Source organism: Neomonachus schauinslandi, chromosome 4 (genome assembly GCF_002201575.2).
Source record: "Neomonachus schauinslandi chromosome 4, ASM220157v2, whole genome shotgun sequence".
NCBI classification, from domain to species: Eukaryota; Metazoa; Chordata; class Mammalia; order Carnivora; family Phocidae; genus Neomonachus; species Neomonachus schauinslandi.
The window spans coordinates 106,308,965-106,335,291 of NC_058406.1; the positions used below are offsets into that span (position 1 = coordinate 106,308,965).

Below are 26,327 nucleotides of genomic sequence, written 5' to 3' on the forward strand. Positions count from 1 at the left end.
ACAATAGTAGGGGACTTTAACACCCTCCTCAGTGAAATGGACAGATCTTCTAAGCAAAAGATCAACAAAGAAATAAAGGTTTTAAATGACACACTGGACCAAATGGACTTCACAGATATATTCAAAACATTTCATTCCAGAGCAACAGAATACACATTCTTCTCTAGTGCCCATGGAACATTCTCCAGAATAGATCACATCCTAGGTCACAAATCAGGTCTCAACTGGTACCAAAAGATTGGGATCATTCCCTGCATATCTTCAGACCACAATGCTTTGAAACTAGAACTCAATCACAAGAGGAAAGTTGGAAAGAACTCAAATCCATGGAGGCTAAAGAGCATCCTACTAAAGAATGAATGGGTCAACCAGGAAACTAAAGAATTAAAAAAAATCATGGAAACAAATGAAAATGAAAACACAACTTTCAAAATTGTTGGGATGCAGCAAAGGCAGTTCTAAGAGGAAAGTATATAGCAATACAAGCCTTTCTCAAGAAACAAGAAAAGTCTCAAATACACAACCTAACCCTACACCTAAAGGAGCTGAAGAAAGAACAGCAAATAAAGCCTAAACCAAGCAGAGTACGAGTAATAATAAATTTCAGAGCAGAAATCAATGAAATAGAAACCAGAGGAACAGTAGAACAGATCAACAAAACTAGGAGCTGGTTCTTTGAAAGAATTAATAAGATTGATAAACCCCTGGCCAGACTTATCAAAAAGAAAACAGAAATGGGGGCGCCTGGGTGGCTCAGTTGGTTAAGCAACTGCCTTCAGCTCAGGTCATGATCCTGGAGTCCCTGGATTGAGTCCCGCATCGGGCTCCCTGCTCGGCGAGGAGTCTGCTTCTCCCTCTAACCCTGCCCCCTCTCATGTACTCTCTCTCTCTCCGATTCTCACTCTCAAATAAATAAATAAAAAAAAAAAAAAAACAAAAAACAGAAATGACCCAAATAAAAAAAAAATCATGAATGAAAGAGGAGAGATCACAACCAATACCAAAGAAATACAAATAATTATAAGAACATATTATGAGCAACTATATGCCAGCAAATTAGATAATCTGGAAGAAATGGATGCATTCCTAGAGATTTATAAACTACCAAAACTGAACCAGTAAGAAACAGAAAACCTGAACAGACCCATAACCAGTAAGGAAATTGAAGCAGTAATCAAAAATCTCCCAACATGGAGCACCTGGGTGGCTCAGATGGTAAAGCGTATGCCTTCGGCTCAGGTCATGATCCCAGGGTCCTAGGATTGAGCCCTGCATCTGGCTCCTGGTTCGGCGGGGAGCCTGCTTCTCCCTCTCTCTCTGCCTCTCCCCCCTGCTCATGCTCTCTCTCTGTGTATCTCTGTGTCTCAAATGAATAAAAATCTTAAAAAAAAAAAAATCTCCAACAATCAAGAGCCCAGGGCCAGATGGTTTCCCAGGAGAATTCTACCAAACATTTAATTAATACCTATTCTTCTCAAACTGTTCCAAAAAATACAAATGGAAGGAAAACTTCTAAATTCATTTTATGAGACCAGCATTACCTTGATCCCAAAACCAGACAAAGACCCCATCAAAAAGGAGAATTATGGCTAGTGTATGGCTTTGTTCTAGTCTCCTGCCTGATCACATTTTTTTTTTTGCCTGATCACCAATATCCTTGATGAACATGGATGCAAAAATTCTCACCAAAATACTAGCCAATAGGATCCAACAGTACATTAAAAGGATTATTCACCACGACCAAGTGGGATTTATCCCTGGGCTGCAAGGTTGGTTCAACATCCGCAAATCAAAATATTAATAAAAGAAAGAATAAGAACCACATGATCCTCTCAATAGATGCAGAAAAAGCATTTGACAAAGTACAGCATCCTTTCTTGATCAAAACTCTTCAGAGGGTTTAGATAGAGAGTACATACCTCAATATCATAAAAGCCATCTATGAAAAACCCAGAGCAAATATCATTCTCAATGGGGAAAAACTGAGAGCTCTTCCCCTAAGGTCAGGAACACGGCAGGGATGTCCACTCTCATCATGCTATTCAACATAGTACCAGAAGTCCTAGCCTCAGCAATCAGACAACAAAAAGAAATAAAAGGCATCCGAATCGGTAAAGAAGAAGTGAAACTCTCACTCTTTGCAGATGATATGATACTTTATGTGGAAAATCCAAAGGCTCCACCCCAAAACTGCTAGAACTCATATAGCAATTCATTAAAGTGACAGGAGATAAAATCAATGCACAGAAATCAGTTGCATTTCTATACAACAACAACTAGACAGAAGAAAGAGAAATTAAGGAGTCGATCCCCTTTACAATTGCACCCAAAACCATAAGATACCTAAGAATAAATCTAACCAAAGAGGCAAAAATCTGTACTCAGAAAACTATAGAATACTCATGAAAGAAATTGAGGAAGACATAATGAAATGGAAAAACGTTCCATGCTCATGGATTGGAAGAACAAATATTGTGAAAATGTCTATGCTACCTAGAACAATCTACACATTCAATGCAATCCCTATCAAAATACCATGGATATTTTTCACAGAGCTGGAACAAATAATCCTAAAATTTGTATGGAACCGGAAAAGACCCCGCATAGCCAGAGGAATGTTGAAAAAGAAAAGCAAAGCTGGCGGCATCACAATTCCGGACTTCAAGCTCTATTACAAAGCTGTCATCATCAAGACAGTATGGTACTGGCACAAAAACAGACACACAGATCAGTGGAAAAGAAAAGAGCCCAGAAATGGACCCTCAACTCTATGGTCAACTAATCTTCGACAAAGCAGGAAAGAATGTCCAATGGAAAAAAGACAGTCTCTTCAACAAATGGTGTTGGGAAAATTGGACAGCCACATGCAGAAGAATGAAACTGGACCATTTCCTTACACCACACACAAAAATAGACTCAAAATGGATGAAAGACCTAAATGTGAGACAGGAATCCATCAAAATCCTAGAGGAGAACACAGGCAGCAACCTCTTTGACCTCAGCCGCAGCAACTTCTTCCTAGAAACATCGCCAAAGGCAAGGGAAGCAAGGGCAAAAAGGAACTATTGGGACTTCATCAAGATAAAAAGCTTTTGCACAGCAAAGGAAACAATCAACAAAACCCAAAGACAACCTATGGAATGGGAGAAGATATTTTTAAATGACATATCAGATAAAGGGCTAGTATCCAAAGTCTATAAAGAACTTAATCAAACTCAACACCCAAAGAACAAATAATCCAATCAAGAAATGGCCAGAAGACATGAACAGACATTTTTCCAAAGAAGATATCCAAATGGCCAACAGACACATGAAAAAGTGCTCAACATCACTCGGCATCAGAGAAATACAAATCAAAAAACCTCAATGAGATACCACCGCACACCAGTCAGAATGGCTAAAATTAACAAGTCAGGAAACGACAGATGTTGGCGAGGATGCAGAGAAAGGTGAACCCTCCTACACTGTTGGTAGGAATGCAAGCTGGTGCAGCCATTCTGGAAAACAGTATGGAGGTTCCTCCAGATGTTGTAAATAGAACTACCCTACGACCCAGCAACTGCACAACTGGATATTTCCCAAAGATACAAATGTAGTGATCCGAAGGGGCACATGCACCCCAATGTTTGTAGCAATAATGTCCATGATAGCCAAACTATGGTAAGAGCGAAGATGTCCATCAACAGATGAATGGATAAAGATGATGTGGTATATATATATATATATATATATATATATATATATATACAAAATGGAATATTATGCAGCCATCCAAAAAAATGAAATCTTGCCATTTGCAACAATGTGGAGGGAACTAGAGGGTATTATGCTAAGTGAAATAAGTCAATCAGAGAAAAACAAATATCATATGATCTCACTGATATGAGGAATTTGAGAAACAAGACAGAGGACCATAGGGGAAGGGAGGGAAAAATGAAACAAGATGAAACCAGAGAGGGAGACAAACCATAAGAGACTCTTAATCTCAGCAAACAAACTGAGGGTTGGTGGAGTGGAGGGTGGTGGGAGTTATGGGGTGGCTGGGTGATGGACATTGGGGAGGGTATGTCCTATGGTGAGCGCTGTGAATTGTGTAAGACCCATGAATCACAGACCTGTACCCCAAAACAAATAATATGTTAATTAAAAAAAAAAGCAAAAGAAATACAGAAACAAAAAAAAAAAAAAAGAAAAATCACATGGAAATGTGGTTCTGAAAATATAAGTTTCCATAAAAGCAGTCTCCTAGAGGCGCCATTTTTAAATATCTGAAAAAAAATGCAAAGAAGGAAATTTGAATGTTTTTGTTTCCTTCTAGACCTAATTCCCTCTTAGATCTGTGTAGGAAAGGTTTAACTTGAAAAACTATACTGAACACTGAAATAAGGGAGTTCTTCTACCTAACATCCCAGTTATTTGCTACATGCAAAATCTTTGATTACAGTGCTATTTCGAATTCAAGAAGCAATTAACTGTGGAAATGTGAAGAGGTGATACTTACTGCTTCTCAGAGCAGTGGTAAATAAAGCATGTGGTGACATTAGGGAATTAGCAATTCTTCCTGGGAAACCTATAGACATGCTTTCACTCAAGCGCTGTACCAACTTCACATTTCCTCCTTTACCTTTCCTTTCCTCAACTATCTCACTTTACATTATCATGATCTTATCTGATTTCTTTCTGAAACCCTTACTTAAGCCCCTTCAAGGATCAAGAGGGCAAGAGAAACAGCTTAGACAGAAACTTCAGAATAGAAACATTAGAATAAATTCATCTGAATGAAAACAAGCCGCAAGTTAAATTTAATTAAATGTATTTATTATAGGCAAGACTCACTGGTAGACACTGCAGGGAATTAAACCACAGATACCATGTCACCATCCTAATTTAAAATGTTCAGTAACTCCCACTGCCCACAACATGGCATCCAACTAGGGTAACTCTGAGAATGAAGAGAGACACATACACAACCAGTATAATCAGGACTGTCTTGGGAAAACTGGAGCATGTGGTTGCCCTACATGCAATGTTCTGCTGCTCTGCCTGACATGTCTTCCCAGCCTGCCTCGCAATATGCTCCCATGCAAGCAAAACACAACAGCCGAAATCCTCACAAACACACCAAGCACCTACTGCCTTTATTTCCTCTGTCCAGATGCCCAATGTCAAATTCCCCATTTCCTCTGGCTCCTCTCAAAGTTAACAGAAAGTGACACACACATTCAAATTGGAATCAGTTTACAAAAACATGGAATTAAAAGAAGTCTGTTTGGATGAACTTGCTATCCACTTAACTGGAGCTTCTGATTCCAAAGTCAATATATGACAAAACCAAATTATTGGATGAAAAAATACGTAAAATCAAATATGATGACATTTAAAGGAATCCAATGTAAACTCATTTGCAAAAACTCAGAAAATTATAATAAAATCAGTGTCAAAAGACACTAAGGCTTTAGCTGACCTCCCTGATTCTGCCTTCAATGAACTAGTGATCAAATCTTAATGATTCTACTTTACAGTCTCAGGATAGTTCTACAGAAATGGATGGATACTCTTTCTAGGGCTCTTTAGTTGTCGAATCTGAATGCAGGAGAAAACTGGATAAGCTCAAAAAATTCCTTTTACTCTTAATTATTGTACTATAGATTTTTTTTTTTTAAAGAGGGTATTGCAACTGATGGAAAGTCTAAGCACATTCTTATTCACTCCTTCTGCTCTACACACACACACACACACACAGAGCCTTAACATAATGAAGTCTGTCAATTTACAACCACTCTCCCAAAAAAGAGGACAAAATAACAACAACAAAATGTGTAGGGGCACCTGGGTGGCTCAGTCGGTTGAGCATCTAACTCTTAGTTTTGGCTCAGGTCATGATCTCATGGGTCATGGGATCGAGGCCCATGTCAGGCTCTGCACTCAGCAGGGAGTCTGCTTGAGGATTCTCTCCCTTTGCCCCTTCCCCCACTTTTGTGTGCTCTCTCTCTCTCAAATAAGTAAATCTTAAAAAATGTGCACACTGCTTGTAGATATTTAAAAGTAACACTTCAGTAAATAACTATGGCATCCTGTCGGTTAAAATGTCATTTCACAAATTCTCTAAAACAAAAGAAAAAAGACAATATGACCTAGCTATAAGCTACATTTTGATATCTTGACAGGTAATTTTTCTTAAAGTTCTAAACATAGATCAAATATAACTAGTCAATGCAAATAACAGGAAAAGAATCAACCATTACTTACCAATATCGTTTCTAGTAAGGCGACAGTATCCTGACTTTCAAATTTCTTATTGTTTGTGAACCAGTGAATCAGTTGCATAACTAGGGGCTCATATAGTTGCCTTGTCACCTGAAGAACAATACCATTAGAGTTTATTTTCTTTGTGGTAAAGTAATGTAATATTGGAAAGAGTTCTGTCTAAATGACAGGAAAAATTAAGTAATAATACAGTGGTTTTATTAGTTTCCTTTTCTAGTTAAAATTCAATGATGAACATGTTCTTTCTAGCTCTTCTTCGCTGTTTCCTGAGTCCAGCAGAGAAAAATATGCATACTAAAACTTATTGTTCTTCAATTATGGAGGCAAATATTGTTTGTTTCTTAAAAATATTTATCTTCATTAATTTGACCCTAAACATGCATATAAGGTATTCTGGATCAGAGACATTATCATTATTCAACTAAAAAGCAAATACTGACCAGGTGCCTGGGTGGCTCAGTCGGTTAAGCATCCGACTCTTGATATCAGCTCAGGTCATGATCTCAGGGTCATGAGATTGAGCCCCAATGCCTAGCATGGAGCCTGCTTAAGATTCTCTCTCTCCCTCTCCTTCAGCCCTATCCCCCCCACCCTGTTCTCCCTCTCCCTCTCTCTCCCAAAAAAAAGGCAAATAATGACCATGTGGTTCCCTACAGCGTGATTCACACCCTTGTGGTGACAAAATGAAAGTCAGATCAACACCCTACGTATACAAACTTTAAAGCCCATATCACAGAAGAGATAAAGGACAAAGAATCAACTCTCTCACCCTGCCAAAAAGAAGGAGTAAAATCTTTACTACTTGGAGCTTGGGATGGAAAAAATCTTGGGTTCTCACTCCAACCTTCTAGAATGTAAATAAAGTTTCTCCAGGAGCAGAGAGCCTTGTGGGTCTCTGGCTTTTACAATCCCAGATGTCTGCCAGGCCTGGACTCCTCCCCTCTGAAAGATAATACCCAGGGAGACAGTACTCATCTTCCCGGAACCTTGGGAGCTTAACGTGGTGGCCTAGTCTGGTGTGACCATGTGATCTCTTGGGTAGTTAAAAGAGGTCTTATTATCCTTTTGGATCATAGCAATTACCTACACAAATGATTACATATCTAATCCTCATTATATATGAAAAGTAAAATGTTTATGGCAGAAATGAAGGCAAACTTTGTATCTTAAACATTTCTGTGTCTCAGAAGGCTAAGGCTCCTATAGAAATACCAAGAAATCCAGGGGAGTTCTATCTCCCCACTGACACTGAGCTCAAGAATGAAGCACTTTGGTATGTATATCATGTCAAAACCATGTAAAATGTCTTGGGACTCAGACTAAACAACACAGTCCTCTTGCCCTTGGATATTTTTCCCCAAAAGAGTATCTTTCTAACCTTAGGATTAATCAAAGTAAAAGTTCTTACCTTTAAAGATTGATTTTATTTATTTATTTATTTATTTATTTATTTGACAGAGAGAGACACAGCAAGAGAGGGAACACAAGCAGGGGGAGGAGTGGGAGAGGGAGAAGCAGGCTTCCTGCCGAGCAGGGAGCCCGATGCGGGGCTTGATCCCAGGACCCTGGGATCATGACCTGAGCTGAAGGCAGACGCTCAACCGACTGAGCCACCCAGGCGCCCCAAGTTCTTACCTTTAAGTGTGGAAGTTTAACTTGGTCTTAAAGCATCACTTTTTTTTCCCAAAAGAATTATACTCTCTTATCCATAGTAAGTAAATTATATACATATAATACACATGCATACACACAAATGTATATATATACATATACACATCTTATAGAAATTACAGAAAATGTAGAAAACTATATCTACAATCCTATATCCCAAAGATAATGACTGAGAACATTCAAAATCACTGTAACTTTCAAAATATTTTATTTACACACATTTAAATATACATATATGCATATGTAAAAATAAATACACATTTTTGTAACCACTTTTCCTCTTAATTTTGAGTATTTTCATATAAATACATAAGCTATATCAATATTTTATTAGCTGCCTCGTATCTCATATATAGATATACCATGATCCAGTTGCCCAAATCCTATTATTAGAAATGCAGGTATTTTTGACTATTAGGAAGAAATCACTGAAAAGTCACATACACTGTTCTGAGCATATCTGTAGTAATCAAAGTATTGGTCCAGGGTGCAGGTCACCCAGCCTTTTGCTCTGCCCACCTATAGCCTGGGTCCATTCACATTCCCACCAGCCACAACTCTCAAGGTCCTTTCCCTACATGCTTGCCAACACTAAACACTGTCAATTTTTTAAAGTATTTGACAATAGGGGCGGCCTGTGTGGCTCAGCCGGTTAAGCATCTGCCTTCAGCTCAGGTCATGATCCTAGGGTCTTGGGATCCAGCCCCACATTGGGCTCTCTGTTCAGAGCTGGGGAGGCTGCTTCTCCCTCTCCTTCTGCTGGTCCCTGTGCCTGTGCTCTCTCTCTCTCTCAAATAAATAAATAAAATCTTTAAAAAAATAATAATAAGATAAAATATTTGACAATAGATGTAAACAATATCATTTTAATTTGAATTTCCTTGTTTACTAAAAAGATGAAATATTTAAAAGTATCTTTCATTGGCTATATATATCTCTTCATTTATCAACTGTCTATTTGTGGTTTTTTTTTTTTTAATATTTTATTTATTTGACAGAGAGAGAGATAGCGAGAGCAGGAACACAAGCAGGGGGAGTGGGAGAGGGAGAAGCAGGCTTCCCGCGGAGCAGGGAGCCCGATGCAGGGCTCGATCCCAGGACCCTGGGATCATGACCTGAGCCGAAGGCAGATGCCTAACGACTGAGCCACCCAGGCGCCCCTCTATTTGTGTTCTTTATCCACTTGCCCATTTAAGGCTCTTTTATCCTCACTAGAGTGTTGCAAAAAAATTTCCCTACGTTATGTACATAGAAAAATTGTGTTTTTTGTGCCATTCAGTATTTTTAAGCATTTATAAAGTCAAAACTGTCAAGACGTTAATATTTTTCTTCCATATATCTGCTTCTATATTTTGTAGGAAAATCTCCCTTTCTATGCAGACTTTAGGGAAAGACGTGGAAGGATGCCTATAATGTAATGATAACAAAGTCCATCCAAGTAGCAGAAATCACATTTTGTACATAAAAGTTTTTGAATATGCATGTTTGTGAAAACATGTTTTTACAAAGATCTGGGCATATATTCACCAACCTTTCAGCAGAGGAGAAAGTGGCTTTTCCAAGGGGAATAAGAGTGGGAAAGGGGTGATGAGATGGAGATTCACTTTTAGCTTCATGTGTTTCTATATTAAGTAACATATTTTATCAATGAAAAAGACCATTCTGATCCAAAGATACACACAGACATGTTATAGCTCATTACATTTTTCTGTAATATAGTTTGTTTTTCCTTCTCTTAATTTGAAATTAATTTTTCATGTTAGCCAACTGGCCTAATATGATTTACTAAATGATCCATTTCTAACTTAGAAAGCCTCTTCTACCATATATACAATTTTTATGTATACACGAGTCCACTTGGCAGCTATAAGATCCTCCCACCAATCTATCTGTGCCTAGTTCAATGCTATTATAATTAACATGATTTCATTTTAACATCTGCTAAGGCAAGACTTCCTTTAGTACTCTACTCTTTCAAAATTTTTCTTGGTTAGGCTCAAGCACTTATTCTTTCAGATTACTTTTTGGGTTAAAATGAAATTAATTCTGGGCTTTCTGCTGGAATGATACCAAACTTAATGACTGATTAGGGAAGAGCCGGCATTTTTTCAATATTAATTCTTTTTTTTTTAAAAAAGATTCCATTCATTTATTTGAGAAAGAGAGAGAGGGGGGGGGGCACAAGCAAGGGGAGGGGCACAGGGAGAGGGAGAAGCAGGCTCCCTGCTGAGCAGGGAGCCCAATGCAGGGCTCAATCCCAGGACCCTGAGATCATGACCTGAGCCGAAGGCAGATGCTCAACTAACTGAGCCACCCAGGTGCCCCACAATATTGATTCTTCTATCTCAAGTACAGAGCATGCTCATTTTATATTCATAAAATATACATCACCTGGCATATTAAAATTTATTTACAGACATTATATATATTTGATGCTGCTATTAATGAGATGCTGTAAACATATTTACATATTTTCCAAGTGGTCAATACTAATATTAAAGATATATAAGAATGCTGGGACGCCTGGGTGGCTCAGTCAGTCGAGTGTCTGACTTTTGATGTAGGCGCAGGTCATGATCTCAGTGTTATGACATCAAGCCCAGTGTCAGGCTCCACGCTGAGGGTGGAGCCTGTTTAAGATTCTCTCTCTTTCTCTCCCTCTGCCCCTCCCCCCCCAGTTCTCTAAAAGAAAAAAAATATATATGTATGTATTTATGAGAATACTCATATATGAGAATTTTGTAATTCATCAGCTTCTTCCTTTACTAACTCCTCGAGTTTAGCAGTTGGTATTTTTGGGCTTTCCAGGTTTAATAAAAAAAATTATAATCAAAATAATAATCTCTTCTTCCTTTCTACTGTCCTTGTCCTCAAGGAACTCAGCCTGGTGAGAGGCTCAAATACTAACCACTTCAAATAATTAATTAAGTGCACGTGAAGTAATACTAAACAACCACTCCATACTACAGGAACTGCTCTGGTTAGGTGCTGGAGGTGCCCCTCAACAGGCCAACTCACTGCCTCACCTTGGGCTTCTGTCCTGGCCCAAGCACAAGGCATTAGTGCTTCATGCCTGGGGATGATTTGGCTCTAGTCTTCAGGGAGACATTCTTTATCGTATTAAAGATAACATTAAACTCTTCCTAGTTTAGCAGGACAAATACCTTTTAGGCTTCTATGGTGACAATCACTGCTTCTGAAATCTGATTCTGTGGTGAATTTCCAGTTTTAAACAAAAATCCTATTTATTCACAGCACATCTTAATACTTTGCTGGATTGTATTCATTTATATATGGTGAAGAATGTTCCATCTATATTTTCAAATGAGGTTTTTGTTTTTTTTTTTTTAAGATTTTGTTTATCAGAAAGAGAGAGCGCGCACAAGCAGGGGGAGTGGCAGGCAGAGGGAGAAGCAGTCTCCCTGTGGAGCAAGGAGCCCAATGTGGGGCTCCATCCCAGGACCCTGGGATCATGACCTGAGCCGAAGGCAGACGCTTAATGACTGAGCCACCCAGGCGCCCCTCAAATGAGTTTTTCATTTAGTTTCCTTTTTTTTTTTCTTTTTAAAGATTTTATTTATTTATTTGAGAGAGAGAGAACGAGAGAGAGAGAACACAGGAGAGGGGATAGGGTCAGAGGACGAAGCAGACCCCCCGCTGAGCAGGGAGCCCGATGCGGGACTCGATCCCGGGACTCCAAGATCATGACCTGAGCCGAAGGCAGTCGCCCAACCAACTGAGCCACCCAGGCGCCCCTTAGTTTCCTTTTTTATGTGTGCACCCTAGTATCAGAGATATACTAGCTTCATCAACTGAACTGAGAATTCTAGCTTTTTCTCCTTCATTGCAGCAATGGAGAATTTACCACAAATTCATCAGGCAGAGGCCATTTGTCAACATTTGCAATCTTGTACATGGTTACTTATCTCTCCTTCACTCCTTGAGACTGTAAGTCCCTACATGAGGGGAGACTGCCAACTCAGCTTTAGATGCCTACCCTATCAGTAACTGTTCAGTGATTCATTCCCAAATTGTGGCACATTAAAAATCACCAGGAGAGCTTTTAAAAGTCCCAATCCCTAAGGTCAAATCCCTGAGGAATTAAATCAGTCAGAAGGGGCAGCAGCCAAGTAGCAGTATTTAAGATCCCCAGGGCATTCCAACCTGCAGCAAGCTCTGACGGTCACTGAACTAGACCCAATTTTGCAACTGTGTCAGATTCAAAATCATTCACTTACCTGATCTACATCACATGCAAGTTGAAGTAGCACAGGAAAAGTTCGCTTGTAGAGCTGGTACATGGGTGGGAAACCTTGATCACCTTCAGGCATTTGAGTGGCTTTTCCCAACATAAACATAACCATGCTGTGTAAAAGCTCACAAGCCGCAACCTAAAATAAGCCAGGAGTTCAACTGAGTTTAAGTTTCCAGGTTTACAAGGGAAGAATATTTTGAAATGTTAACTCTATTTAGCCCTTTAAAAAGAAACTTTTTACAGCAGATGTAAAATATATAAATTTATATAATTATACTTAACTGGAAGTAGCACTTCTTGTGTAAAATTAACGCTCTGGGCACTTTAGTCTGTATCCAAGAGGTAAGAATTGAAACTTAAAAGATTTAGACAAATTGGGACTAGTACATTCATAGAAATATATTTCACTGTGGCCATTACTACAGAACTTTGCTTCGATTGTTAACACATTTTCAACCATCACTTTTAGTAAATATACTTTTAAAATACTTCAGAAATTTACAAATGAATTTCATAAAAACTTGAGATTATGTGTTTCTAATCTCCCAGGTTAAGGAGATAACGGTGCACAGACTGGAAATCACTTTTAAATGCCCTTTGTACTGTATTTTCTATTATGAACAGTCTTGGTGTATTAATGTTTTGCCAGGTTATTATCTATTAGATATTTCCTTTTTATCAGTGACAACTACTTCTGATAACTGAATCATTGTCTAATTACCATATTATGGAAAATATATAAAATTAATGATATTGGAATTCAGGTTTTAAAAAGCAGAGATTCTAAATAATGTGTAATGAAAAAAGTACTTTAGTTTGTCTGTCGCTAGCTGAAAGAGCTAATTCTGTGACCCGAGGCAAGAACACATCCAGATAAATGACAGGTTTCATTTCTATAAATGGTACTGCAAAACTGAGTCTTTTTTCTCTGTCCCATGCCACACATTTCTTCATCATTTCATCTGAGGATGCAACTGTTAAAAAAAATCAGGAAGAGCATGTTTTCATTCAAAATCTTTCTAATAGCAATTGCTCTACAATTCATTAGTGAAAGAAGAGTGTGTTAAGTATGTTATTCATCTTTCCTTTTCTGTTTTGTTTTACTTCAGACATGTAATTACAACATCAGAAACCACTGACAAACTATTTCTAACTTCAATTTAAAGTAAAATTATTTTTTGGGGTGCCTGGGTGGCTCAGTCGTTAAGTGTCTGCCTTCGGCTAGGGTCATGGTCCCAGGGTCCTGGGATTGAGTCCCACATCGGGCTCCCTGCTCAGTGGGAAGCCTGCTTCTCCCTCTCCCACTCCCCCTGCTTGTGTTCCCTCTCTCACTGTCTGTCAAATAAATAAATAAAATCTTTTAAAAAAAAAAAAAGTAAAATTATTTTTAAACAAATTTAACAGTCTAGAATGTTTAATTTCCATTTTCAGTAAGAATTATTTTAGGTGTTATATGGAAAAATGATAAAAGAACAATATTTTTATTAAAAATCTCCCCTTTGTAAAACTTACTTTCCCAGTATAGGTTCTAACTTCCTAAATAACCAAAAGTCACTAGTATACTTAATATGAAATTTCAAAACTAAAAATACAGATGAATTTTTACTAATCTAAAATATTGATTCCAGTCAAAAACACTCTAGAAATATCCAAATACTAAGAATATCGTATTTTTTTTTTATGTAATGTTAATCACCATACATTACATCATTAGTTTTTGATTAGTGTAAGAATATCGGATTTAAAAAAGATTAACTTTGAATTCCTGACACAATGTTTAATATTTTTAAAAAAATGTCAAACTAGATTCTGTTTCAAAATGGAAAATGTACTTAACAAATCAGGCTAGAACATTTTCCCAACTAGTAGTGAATTATCCAGATTGCATGGGTATAGTCAAAGCATTTCATTAGGCAAAATACTGTTCTTTGTAATCTTATTTGAAAATATATAAATCACATATAGGAGCAAATACCAGAATATACCATGATCTTTACACATCCAAATTAAAGTACAAATACATCTACAGAGGTAAATTTATTTTAAAGCAAAGTTTACCTGTTAGGAGATTTTTGTTTATTTGTCCTCCTAGAAAGCCAAGCATTTGTACTACTCTAATCCTTATTTCTTCTAAGGACAGTGCTTCATTCTGCAAATTTGAACAATGATATACATGTGATGATAACAGAGTTAAAAATTAAGAGAATTATGAGAGGAAAAAATAAACTATTTTACGACCCTCTCTGTTATTAATGTCTCTTAATGGCTCATTATATCTACATAGTACTGCTGTTAATATTATTGCAAATTCATGGAAAGAAGTCACATGTTTTCCAGTTTTGCAGTCAGATATCCATTTCCAAGGCCAGCAGCTCCAAAGTTTTGGCAGGACCCTTTATACCCTTAAAAAATACTGAGGATCCCCAAAGAACTTTTAAAGTGGGTCATATTTATCAATATTTATCATACTAGAGATTAAAACCTTGACATTGTTATTATTTTATTTAAAAATATGAAACCCATTACACGTTAACAAATGACATAGTTTTAGGAAAAGTAACTGTATTTTCCAAATAAAATTTAAAAACCTCAGGAAAGTGACACTTTCACATTTGTGCATCTCTTTGTCTGGCTCACTAGAAAACAACTATGGTGATACGTTGTTTGGGCCACGCTTGGAAGAGGGGGGTGTATTTTAATAATCTTTCTAGATAACTGTGGTTATTCTTTGACACTACTCTAAAACTGAACAAGTGGTGAGGTCTGTTACATTAAAATCCATTGGTCTATCTTGCACTTTGAGCGGATTTTTTTTACCCATGCATGATTTGGTAGCATAATGTACTGGTCATCTCAAAATATTGGTTTACTCGGTTATGCAGATCTTCCAAATGTTGACACATTTCATTACATATGGAAAAAAAAATCACATTTGTTAATATCACCAATCTCTTCAGAAAAATCTTTAAGTACTGAGAAGCTGTCAAGCTCATGGTGATGGTTTCAAGTTTTCCAAAATTTAATTTTTGTTTAAAAAGCTTGAATTTTATCATTGGCAACAAATAATCTCAAATGTTTTCTTTGAAGTGACAGGCTCACTCTATTTTTTTTAGATAAAATCTCTGCCAAATACTGAATAGCTAGTTTGTCTTGTCAGTTGTTCTTTCAAGTAAAAATGGTGTTCATGAAATAAGTTGCCACTTGAGCTCACAGCTCAAAGCATCACAAAAGTGCTTTTCCTGAAGAGAACTGTTACACTGCACTATGCGGTAGACTGTTTTATGCATACTTCCTGTTTCATCACACAGCACATTAAAAAGACATGCCTTCAAGGGTCAAGATTTAATAAAGTGCTAAGGAACCAACAGTGTTACCCACCATTACACCACAGTGCAAATGTCACTGAGTAAAAATAGTTTTGGCCTTGTACCCTGGAACCCACAGGGGTCCTCACTTCAAGAACCACTCTCCTAGAGAATATGGGATTATGTATCTGTAAAGAAATTTTATTTGCAAAACTCGAGGTATTCTCAAGTAATTTTAACTTGCCTTATTTATATGTGATAAAATAATTTAAATATTTTAGACAGACATTTCCAGTTGTATGCAGTCTCTCAATCAAAAGCTGTCAAAGATAATGAGGTAGAAAGAATTTACCCTGGAGCTTGCGTTATCAGTTCTAAACATAAGAAGTTTTTCAAATTTTAATTTTCACTTCATACCTAAAATACATATTTTCTCTATACTGTTTTCTCTCTTTATTCTTTTTTTCCTATTACATTATACGCCACATCCCAAAAACCTGATCTTAAGAAATTATCACCAAAAAACACAAAAACTGGCATGAATTAAATTTGATAAAATGATATATTTTAAGATCTAATATGTAAATGATTCACTCTTACATACCCATATCAATATTCTGATTGCTTATTGAATATGAAACATACTACTTTTTATTATCCACTAAATACATCTGAAGGTGAAGAAAACAGGAAAACAAGATCAAGACAATAAACCAAAGAGTTAATATTTCTTACATTCTTACAGCTAAAAACATATTGAAATTATTTCTATACTGCAATTTATATATAAGAATTAACATTTTAAATGAAGATTTTTACTTTTCATAAGCATTAGAATCTAATCTCTGCATTGTTTAAGGTAAAGAAAATATAAGGGATTTCTTACTGATGAAATGGTCTTTGTCTTTTTCAGATGCTTTAATAAAACTTTATTAAATCCTTTCTGGGCAGCTTGAGAAAGTGCTGACACTTCCCAATTGTTCTTGGTCTCATCTATCAACAGTAAACAAAAATCAATTTTAAATAGCATTCATTCAGTTTTTTGATGAATACTAGGGAACACACAATATTGCCAAATAGAAGCATTAAAATCCTAATTTTAATTATGGTTAAAATGTTTTGACAACAAAAGGAAATTATAGTGGTTGTCCTGGTTTAAATATCATTGTCTACTAAAAGGAACATGGTTCCTTGGAGAAGTGGCTAACTCCAGAGACTGGGCAGACCTGTATTTATAAGAGGAACCTGAATCACTTTGTGGTTCCAGAAGTAAGGAGCTGCTTGAAGAAATGCAGCCAGCCCCCATTCTTTATATGAAAGCCAAATTGAAACAATCTGAGCTTCAAAATTAATAATAATAAAAGATTGGAGTCATTGGAAAAGTAAGGATCCACAAGTCCCTACTAATAAAAATAGGTGAGAAAAGAAAGTTACTGCTTATAGTAAAATGCCAACTAGTATACGGGAATGATGGAGTTGGAAAATTACTATTTTGCAACGATCACAGCATTAATGAATATTAGGAATAATCATCAAGGGACACTAAAACTATTATGGTGAAAACTCAATGAGAAGCAATGAGGAGCTGTAAAATATCTCCTTATAAATTTTTTTTGAAATGATCATAAACTTAGAGAAAATTTTAAAGTATGGTACAAAACTTCCTTCCTGAACCACTTAAGAGTAAATTACCAACCTGATGCCCCACCATCCCTGAATATTTCAGTCCTGCAAGGACATTCTCCTATGTGACAGCCACATCAACTATCCAAATCTGGATACTTGTCTTGAGACATGACCCACAATTAATCCTCAGCTCCATTCATGTTCCAGCATCGATCCTAATAACGTCTTTAGTTCAGAACCATGTCATATTTAGTTGTCCTGTCTTTTTAGTATCCTTTAAACTGAAACAGTTCTTCAGTCTTCCCTTGAATTTCATGATTTGAACACTTAAAAAATTATATGCCAGGAATTTTATATACTGTCCCTCTATTTGATTTGTCTAATGTTTTCTCATGATTAGATTCAGGTTGCAGAAGCCAGTTTAACATTTTATTAGTTCCTTTATTACTACTGAGTTAAATAAAATCTTTGACACGTGCACTTTATACCAATGTAGAGTTACAGTTTTAAAACTATAAAGTTATTTTTCACTAGTTCTGGAGATGTCCAGTGGATTGGCTGACAGAGCCAGGTAAGCTGCTTTGCTGGAAGACACCTCAGGGATGGTTTAATCCCAGCATGTCTTTTCTTGGCTCCCGGAGTGAATCCCAAATGATAACAGAACCTTACCTCTGCTTTCTCTTTGTCTAGTTCTCCTCTCTATAATTTTGTGCTTTTGGTTTGCTTATGCCCAATAAGCTAGTCTCCATGGGTGGGAGCAATAACTAAGAATTTCTCTGCTTACCACTTTGTGACCTTTTGTGTACGGATGTTAGAGATCCACTAGCTGATGGTCCAGAGATAAAGAGAGGATCTGGATTTTTGTTTGTTTTGGGTTTTTTGGTATTTTTTCTTTGAGCTCAAATTAGTTCAGAATTTCACACACTGGGAAAAACAGCTCTTTGATATCTGGACTGGTCAGTGTTTTGTCTCACTCTTGAGTCTCTTGTCTCACTCTTGAGTCTCTTGAGCTATGACTCAAATTGCAGAACTAAAGCAATATGCTCTGCATCTGCTGGCGTATATATGTGCCTGAATTGACAAAGGCCTTTACTTCTCCCTACGTGCATAATGTTCTCCTATATTTGGAGGGTATTAATAGATTAGATTATAAAGTCTCTTTAAAGAGCTCTGTTGTGCCTTATAAAGTAAAATGTAAAATGAATATTCCTGTAATTCTGTGAAAATGCTTTCAGCATTCACTATAAGGCTTTAAATGTGCCATACTTAAAAAAAAAAAATCTTAGAAAAACTAATTCAGAAACATTTTAGGAAACCATATTGCATAATTAAGGCACATCTTTGGTAAATGAGACAAGTTTAATAATTTTGTTTTTTTGTTTGTTTGTTTGTTTTTAAAGATTTTATTTATTTGACAGAGAGAGACACAGCGAGAGAGGGAACACAAGCAGGGGGAGTGGGAGAGGGAGAAGCAGGCTCCCCGCAGAGCAGGGAGTCTGCTTCTCCCTCTGACCCTCTTCCCTCTCATGCTCTCTCTCATTCTCTCTCTCGCAAATAAATAAAATCTTAAAAAAAAAAAAAAAGAAAAAATGGGCATTCTTAAGATGGCGGGAGAGTAGGGGACCTTGTTTCATCTGGTCCCTCGAATTTAGCTGGGTATCTATCAAACCATTCTAAACACCCACAAATTCAGCCTGAGATGTAAGAAAATATATCTGGAACTCAAGAAGCAGAAAAACAACTGCTGGGGCACCTGGGTGGCTCAGTTGGTTAAGCGGCTGCCTTCAGCTCAGGTCATGATCCCAGGGTCCTGGGATCGAGCCCCACGTCAGGCTCCCTGCTCGGTGGAGTCTGCTTCTCCCTCTCCCTCTGCCTGCCTCTCTGCCTACTTGTGCTATCTCTCTGTCAAAAAAATAAATAAAATCTTAAAAAAAAAAAGGAAAAGAAAAGAAAAACAACTGCTTTTTGCAAGGTAAGAGGTGCAGAGTTGTGAATCTGCAGGGAGCTACTGGAAGATAAATGGAGGGGGAGGGAGCCTCCATAAGTTGGCTCCTGGAAAGTGATAGAACACCAGAGCACAAAATCGGGACCCTTAGAAATCTGCTCCAGTGAAAGACGTCCCTTTCTAAAAGGGGCTCAGGGTCACTGTAGTTTCCAGATCCCAGGAGACACAGAAAGAACTGGGGTGCCTGAACCGACAGAGAGCCCAGGAAGTGGAGTGGGGAAACTGGTTATGGTCAGCGGGCCCAGAAGGGACTCTCATCTCCAGTGGACATAAACTGTAAGCAAGGCCAGTAGGGAGACGGCTCTTTGAGCACCCTGAAAAGGACTAGAAGGTGCAGGCCGTTTACCATCCCGATAGGGATGAAACGGCTGTGCCCACAACTGGGCAGCAGCTCTCTGGTGGTGGCGCTGGACAGGGCAGTAGGGCAGCACCCAACCGTGACCTGAGAGCAGCGCAGAAGGGTGCGCGCGTGAGCCCAAACCACTTGCAGTTGCAAAGACACAAAGCGCAGAGACACTCCAGGGTCCCTTGAACTCCCCACCTCCCTGGAGAGTTGCAGTGGGCACAAGCCATGGGAGTCTGCAGAGTCTGGCGCACACAGAAGTGGAGACAGTTTGACCAGGACGGTTTACTGAAGAGGGGGGACCGCAATCTTGCGGCTCTGGGCTGGAGATGTGGGCATGGCCATTTTTGCTCTGACCCTCTGAAGAGGCGTGGAAAACTTCCAGGGAACAGAAGCCACACAGACGACCAGCTTACATTGAACCAACTCTGCCTAGGCAAAGATACCTGAGAAGCAACACAGCACACCCCTCCACAAGAAGATAGACTGGAGGTACAGGTGAATGACAAGCTTATGGATCCCACAAGACTGTAAAACTCTAGCACCAGCAAAAAATAGTAAATTGAGCTCCAGGTGTTTCTTCACAACTCATTTATCCTTCAGTCTAAAATTTTCCATTTCTTTTCTTTTTTTTTTTTACCTTTTTGCTTTTTCAACTAAATTCTTATTTTACCCACTTACATTTTAAGTCACTTTTTAACTTCTATTTTTTCACATGCTTCATTCCAGTCCTTTTTTCACTCTACTCAATTTTATTGAATATATAAATATATAAAGTTTTGCTTTCTTTGCAATTTTGGGATGTAGTGTCTTCTAACACACAGACCAAAATTCAATCAGGAACAAGTGAATCACCCTGCTTTGTCCACACTGTGAGATTAGAGTCTCTCTTCCCCACCCTTTTTTATTGTTTAGTTTCATTTTGGCTTTGTTTGTTTTTCTGTGGTGGCATCCGACCACTTTGGATTTTTTTCCAGGGTGCATTTTGCTTGGGTCATGGTTGACATTTTGGACTCTGTTCATTCGCTCACTCATCCTTCCCTGGACAGAATGACTAGAAGGAATTCACAACAAAGGAAAGAACCAGAGGCAATGTTATTTGCCACAGAGCTAATCAATATGGATATAAGTAAGATGTCAGAGATAGAATTCATGATAGCAATTATAAACTTAATAGCTAGGCTTGAGGGGCCCCTGGGTAGCTCAGATGATTAAGCGTCTGCCTTCGGCTCAGGTCATTATCCCAGGGTCCTGGGATCAAGCCCCACATTGGGCTCCTGGCTCAGCAGGGAGCCTGCTTCTGCCTCTCCCCCTGCTCATGCTCTCTCTCTCTCTGTATCGCTCTGTCTCAAATGAATAAATAAAATCTTTAAAAAAATAGCTAGGCTTGAAAGAAAAGCATAAATGACAATACAGAATCTCTAAGGGCAGAAATGAGAACTAATCAGGTGGAACTTAAAAATGCTATGAATGAGATGCTCTAACAGCTAGGGTCAATAAAGCAGAGGAGAGAATAAGTGATCTAGAGGACAGGCTGATGGAAAGGAAGGAGCTGAGGAAAAGAGAGAAAGACAACTAACAGCCCATGAAGAAAGCCTTTGAGAATTTAATGATTCCTTGAAACAAACCAATGTTAGAATTATTGGGATTAAAAGGGCGTGGAGAGAGAGAGGGCTGGAAGGTACATTTGAGCAAATCATGGCTGAGAACTTCCCTAAACTGGGGAAGGAAACAAGCATTCATGTCCAAGAGGCAGAGAGGACCCCTCATAAAATAACAAAATAGATCAACACCCTGAAATATAATAGTGAAGCTTGCAAATCATCGAGAAAAAGAAGCTATACTGAGAGCACAGCTAGGAAGAGGAGGTTCCTTACCTACAGAGGGAGGAACATAAGAATAACATCAGACCTATCCACAGAAACCCGGCAAGCCAGAAAGGGCTGACAAGATATATTCAGGGTACTCAATGAGAAGAACATGCAGCCAAGAATACTTTATCCAGCAAGGCTGTCATTCAGAACTGAAAGAGAGAGAATATCCAGGACAGACAGAAAGTGAAGAATATGTGACCACCAAGCCAGCCCTGCAAGAATATTAAGGGGGATTCTGTATGCAAAGAGAGACCCGAAGAGTAACACAGACCAGAAGGTAACAGAGACAATCTACAGAAACAGGGACTTTACAGGCAATACAATGGCACTAAATTCGTATCTTTCAATGTTACTCTGAATGTAAATGGGCTAAATGCTCCAACCAAAAGACACAGGGTATCAGATTGGATAAAAAAGCAAGAACCATCCATATGCTGTCTACAAGAGACTCATTTTAGACCTAAAGACACCTCCAGACTGAAAGTGAGGGGTTGGAGAAACATTTACCATGCTAATGGACCCCAAAAGAAAGCTGGGGTAACAATCCTTATATCAAACAAATTAGATTTTAAACCAAAGACTATTGTAAGAGATGTAGAGGGACACTATATCATACTTAAAGGGTCTATCTAACAACTATAAATATGTCAACGTGGGAGCAGCCAATTATATAAAACAATTAATAACCAAAATAAAGAAATACATTGATAATAATACATTAATAGCAGGGGACTTCAATACCCCACTCACAGCAATGGAGATCATCTAAGCAGAAGATCAACAAAGAAACAAGGGCTTTGAATGACACACTGGACCAGATGGACGTCGCTGGTGTGTGTGTGTGTGTGTATATGTATATATCTATATACATATATACACACAGAACATTCCATCTTAAATCAACAAAATACTCATTCTTCTCAGTGCACATGGAACTTTCTCCAGAATAGATCACATACTGAATCACAAATCAGGTCTAGACCGATACCAAAAGACTGAGATTATTCCCTGCAATTTTCAGACTACAATGCTTTCAAACTTGAACTCAATTTAATCACAAGAAGAAATTTAGAAGGAACTCGAACACTTGGAGGCTAAAGAGCATTCTGCTAAAGAATGAATGGGTCAACCAGGAAATTAAAGAGGAACTTAAACAATTCATGCAAACTAATGAGAATGAAAATACATTGGTTCAAAATCTATGGGATACTGCAAAGGCAGTCCTAAGATAGCAGTACATAGCAATCCAAGCCTCTCTCAAAAAATACAAATTAAAAAAAAAAAATTTTCAAATAAAAAAAAGGTCTATTTTGTCCAATAGAAATACTACTACTCTGGCTTTTCTTTTTTAATTTCCAGTTGCAGAGAAGATCTTTCCATCCCTTCACTTTCAGTCTGTATGTGTCTTTTTGTCCTTTGGTCTGACGTGAATCATTATAGGCAGCATATTGATGGGTCTTGTTTAGTTTTAGTTTTTTTAATCCATTCACCTTCTGTCTTTTGATTGAAGCATTAGTCCATTTACATTTAAAGTAATTACTGATAGGTATGTACTTATTGCCATTTTGTTCATTGTTCTCTGGTTGTGTTATAGTTCTCATTCCTTTCCTCTTCTCTTGCTCTCTTCCCTTGTGATATGATGACTTTCACTGCATATTTGGGTTCCTTTCTCTTTATTATTTGTGTATCTACTATAGGTTTTTGAGTTGTGGTTACCATGAGGTTTATAACACCCTATGTATATAGCAGTCTATTTTTTTTTTTTAAAGATTTTATTTATTTGAGAGAGAGAGAATGAGAGACAGAGAGCACGAGAGGGAAGAGGGCAGAGGGAGAAGCAGACCCCCTGCTGAGCAGGGAGCCCGATGTGGGACTTGATCCAGGGACTCCAGGATCATGACCTGAGCCGAAGGCAGTCGCTTAACCAACTGAGCCACCCAGGCGCCCTATAGCAGTCTATTTTAAATTGATGGTCACTAGGGGCACCTAGGGGGCTCAGTCGGGTTAAGTGTCTGCCTTCAGCTCAGGCCATGATCTCAGGGTCCTGGGATTGAGCCCAACGTCAGGCTCCCAGCTCAGTGGGGAGTCTGCTTCTACCTCTCCCTCTGCCTCCTCCTGCCCGCCCCCCCCCATGCTCTGTCTCACTCTCTCAAATAAAATCTTTAAAAAAAAATTGATGGTCATTTACGATTGAACATATTCTAAAAGTAGCATATTTTTACTCCCCCTCATGTTTTTTACTCAATATTTTTACATCTCTTTATTTTGCATACTTCTTAACTATCATAGGTATAATTGATTTTACTACTTTTGTTTATTGATTAATCCACTATCTTCACTATGTATTTACCTTTACTAGTGAGATTTGTATTTTTATGTATTTTCTTGTTACTAATTAATGCCCTTGCTTTTCAACTTAAAGAAGTCCCTTTAACATTTCTTGTAAGGCCTGGCTTATAGTGATAAACTCCTTTGGTTTTTGTTTTCTGGGAAACCTCTCTCTCCTTTAATTCTGAATGATAACCTCACTGGGAAGAGTATTCTTTTTTAAGATTTTATTTATTTATTTGACAGAGAGAGAGAGAGAGAGCACAAGTAGGCAGAGTGGCAGGCAGAGGGAAAGGGAGAAGCAGGCTCTCTGATGAGCAGGGAGCCCGATCCGGGGCTCGATCCCAGGACCCTGGGATCATGACCCGAGCTGAAGGCAGCCACTTAACTGAGCCACCCAGGCGCCCCTGGGAAGAGTATTCTTGATTGTAGTTTTTTTTTTTTTTTCATCACTTTAAATATATCATGCCACTCTCTTCTGGTCTGCAAAGTTTCAGCTGAAAAATCAGCTCACAGACTTGTGGGGTTCTCCTTCTATATAATTAGTTGCTTTTCTCTTGCTGCTTTCAAGATTTTATTGTTATTTTTTTGCCATTTTAATTATGTGGCTTGCTATGGACCTCTTTGGGTTCATCTTGTTTAGAACTTTCTGTGCCTCCTGGACCTGGATGTCTATTTCCTTCCCAAGGTTAGGAAGTTTTCAGCCATTATTTATTCAAGTAAAATTTCTGCCCCTTTGTCTACTTCTTCTGGACTCCCATAGTGCCTATGTTAGTATGCCTGATGTTGTCCCAAAGAGCCCTTATTCTTATTTTAAAAATTCATTTTTCTTTTCCTATCATTTTCCTGTTTCATTTGAGTAATTTCCACCACCCGGTCTTCTAGATCACTGATCCATTCTTCTATATCATCTAATCTGCTGGCTGTGAGGGCCGGCTATGACTGTTCTGGGTATACTGGTGGTGGGGCTGCCCCTGCAAGGCAGGAGTTGATGGTGGGGAGGCAGTCTTGGCTGAGGTTGCCTACAGGGTGTGGTGGGGTTGGAGCCACTTGGGGTTGGGGAGCACTGGTCCAGGCCAAAGTCACCTGCCAGTACAGTGGGGTGGGAGCCATTTTGGAGGGGTGTCTGCCAAGGTGGGCAGGTTGCACAGGGCTGGTTCACAGAGGAAAACCAGCGCAGGGTAATTGGTGCCAGCAAGACAGAGTGTCAGACCTGGCATCCATTAACACTTCCATTCCCAGAGAAAGTTCCTACATAGCCCTACCCCTCCAGCACACATTCTTAAATCAGTCAATAAATCTCCTTCACATATGGCCCAGGTGCTTTTCAAACTGCTGCCTCTGTGCTCGGTCTCAGAGTGAGTGAGTCTGTGTACGGGCCCTTTAAAAGTGCAGTCTTGGTTTCTCATAGCCTTCCAGCTCTTCCAGAATTAAGTCTCAGTGGTTTTGAAAGTCATATGTCATGGGGCTCATCTTCCTGGTACAGGTTCCCAGGGAAGGGTGCCCAATATAGGGTTTGAACCCTTTGCTCCTCAGGGAGGACCTCCACACCTATGATATTCCTCCTGCTTGTGGGTCACTGCACTGGGAGTAAGGGTCTTGGCCAGTCTTCACCTCTGCCCTTCCTGTCTCAATGTGACTTTTTATCTTTAGCTAGAAAAGAGCTGTTTTGTTAGTCTCAGGTCATTCTCAGAGAGAGGTGCTTTATATGTGATTGTAGCTTCAGTGTGTCCCTGGGAGGAAGTGCACTCAGGATTCTCCTACTCCACCATCTTGATCCTCCCCTGTGATTATCTTCTTTTGCTGATCCAAATTATCCCCAATTTGGCCTGTGACATTTCTCCATCATTCTCTGAACACTTCTTTAATTTCCTGATGTCTCAGAAAATATAATATTCTAGGTTTATCTTGTATTTTCCCTGTTCCAAGCTGGAGACAGTCATCTCTTCAAGGAGTACTGGTTTCTTTTAGGGTAAAATGATATTTATTTATTTAAAGATTTTATTTATTTATTTGACAGAGAGAGACCAGCGAGAGAGGGAACACAAGCAGGGGGAGGGAGAGAGGGAGAAGCAGTCTTCCCGCTGAGCAGGGAGCCTGATGTGGGGCTCGATCCCAGGATCCTGGGATCATGACCTGAGCTGAAGGCAGACGCTTAACAACTGAGCCACCCAGGCGCCCCAGGGTAAAATGATATTTAGAAGCTATAATCTGGGCAATAGGTTTGCTCATTACTATTAAGGTATCACTATTCCAAGGCAGGTCCTTTCAGTGGACTGATCTGAAATGTATGCAAGTATTATATATACATACACATACACACACACACACTTTCATTTCTATTTCTACATTTACTTATCCATATATGTATGTATTTAAGTATGTGCATGTGAGAGAAAGACAGAGAGAGAGCCAGAAAGGAAGAGAAAAAGAGAGAGGGGGATGGGGCGCCTGGGTGGCTCAGTTGGTTAAGCGACTGCCTTTGGCTCAGGTCATGATCCTGGAGTCCCAGGATCGAGTCCTGCATTGGGCTCCCTGCTCAGCAGGGAGTATGCTTCTCCCTCTGACCCTCCCCCCTCTCATGTGCCCTCTCTCTCAAATAAATAAATAAATCTTTAAAAAAAAGGGGGGGGAGGGAAAGTGGGAGGACCAT

General features: G+C 38.7%; 1 protein-coding gene across 2 annotated transcripts in view; it reads right to left on the bottom strand.

Annotated features, from left to right (window-relative positions):
- The window catches only part of PRKDC (protein kinase, DNA-activated, catalytic subunit), a 247,255-nt gene that overhangs the window by 191,529 nt on the left and 29,399 nt on the right, over positions 1-26,327 (bottom strand). For both annotated transcript variants that reach the window (XM_044914628.1, XM_044914627.1), the window contains exons 22-26: positions 16,385-16,491; positions 14,252-14,342; positions 13,004-13,167; positions 12,177-12,329; positions 6,250-6,357 (exon numbers count right to left, since the gene is read on the bottom strand). In XM_044914628.1, the coding sequence (XP_044770563.1) occupies positions 6,250-6,357; positions 12,177-12,329; positions 13,004-13,167; positions 14,252-14,342; positions 16,385-16,491 (623 nt within the window). The remainder of the gene's footprint in view (positions 1-6,249; positions 6,358-12,176; positions 12,330-13,003; positions 13,168-14,251; positions 14,343-16,384; positions 16,492-26,327) is intronic.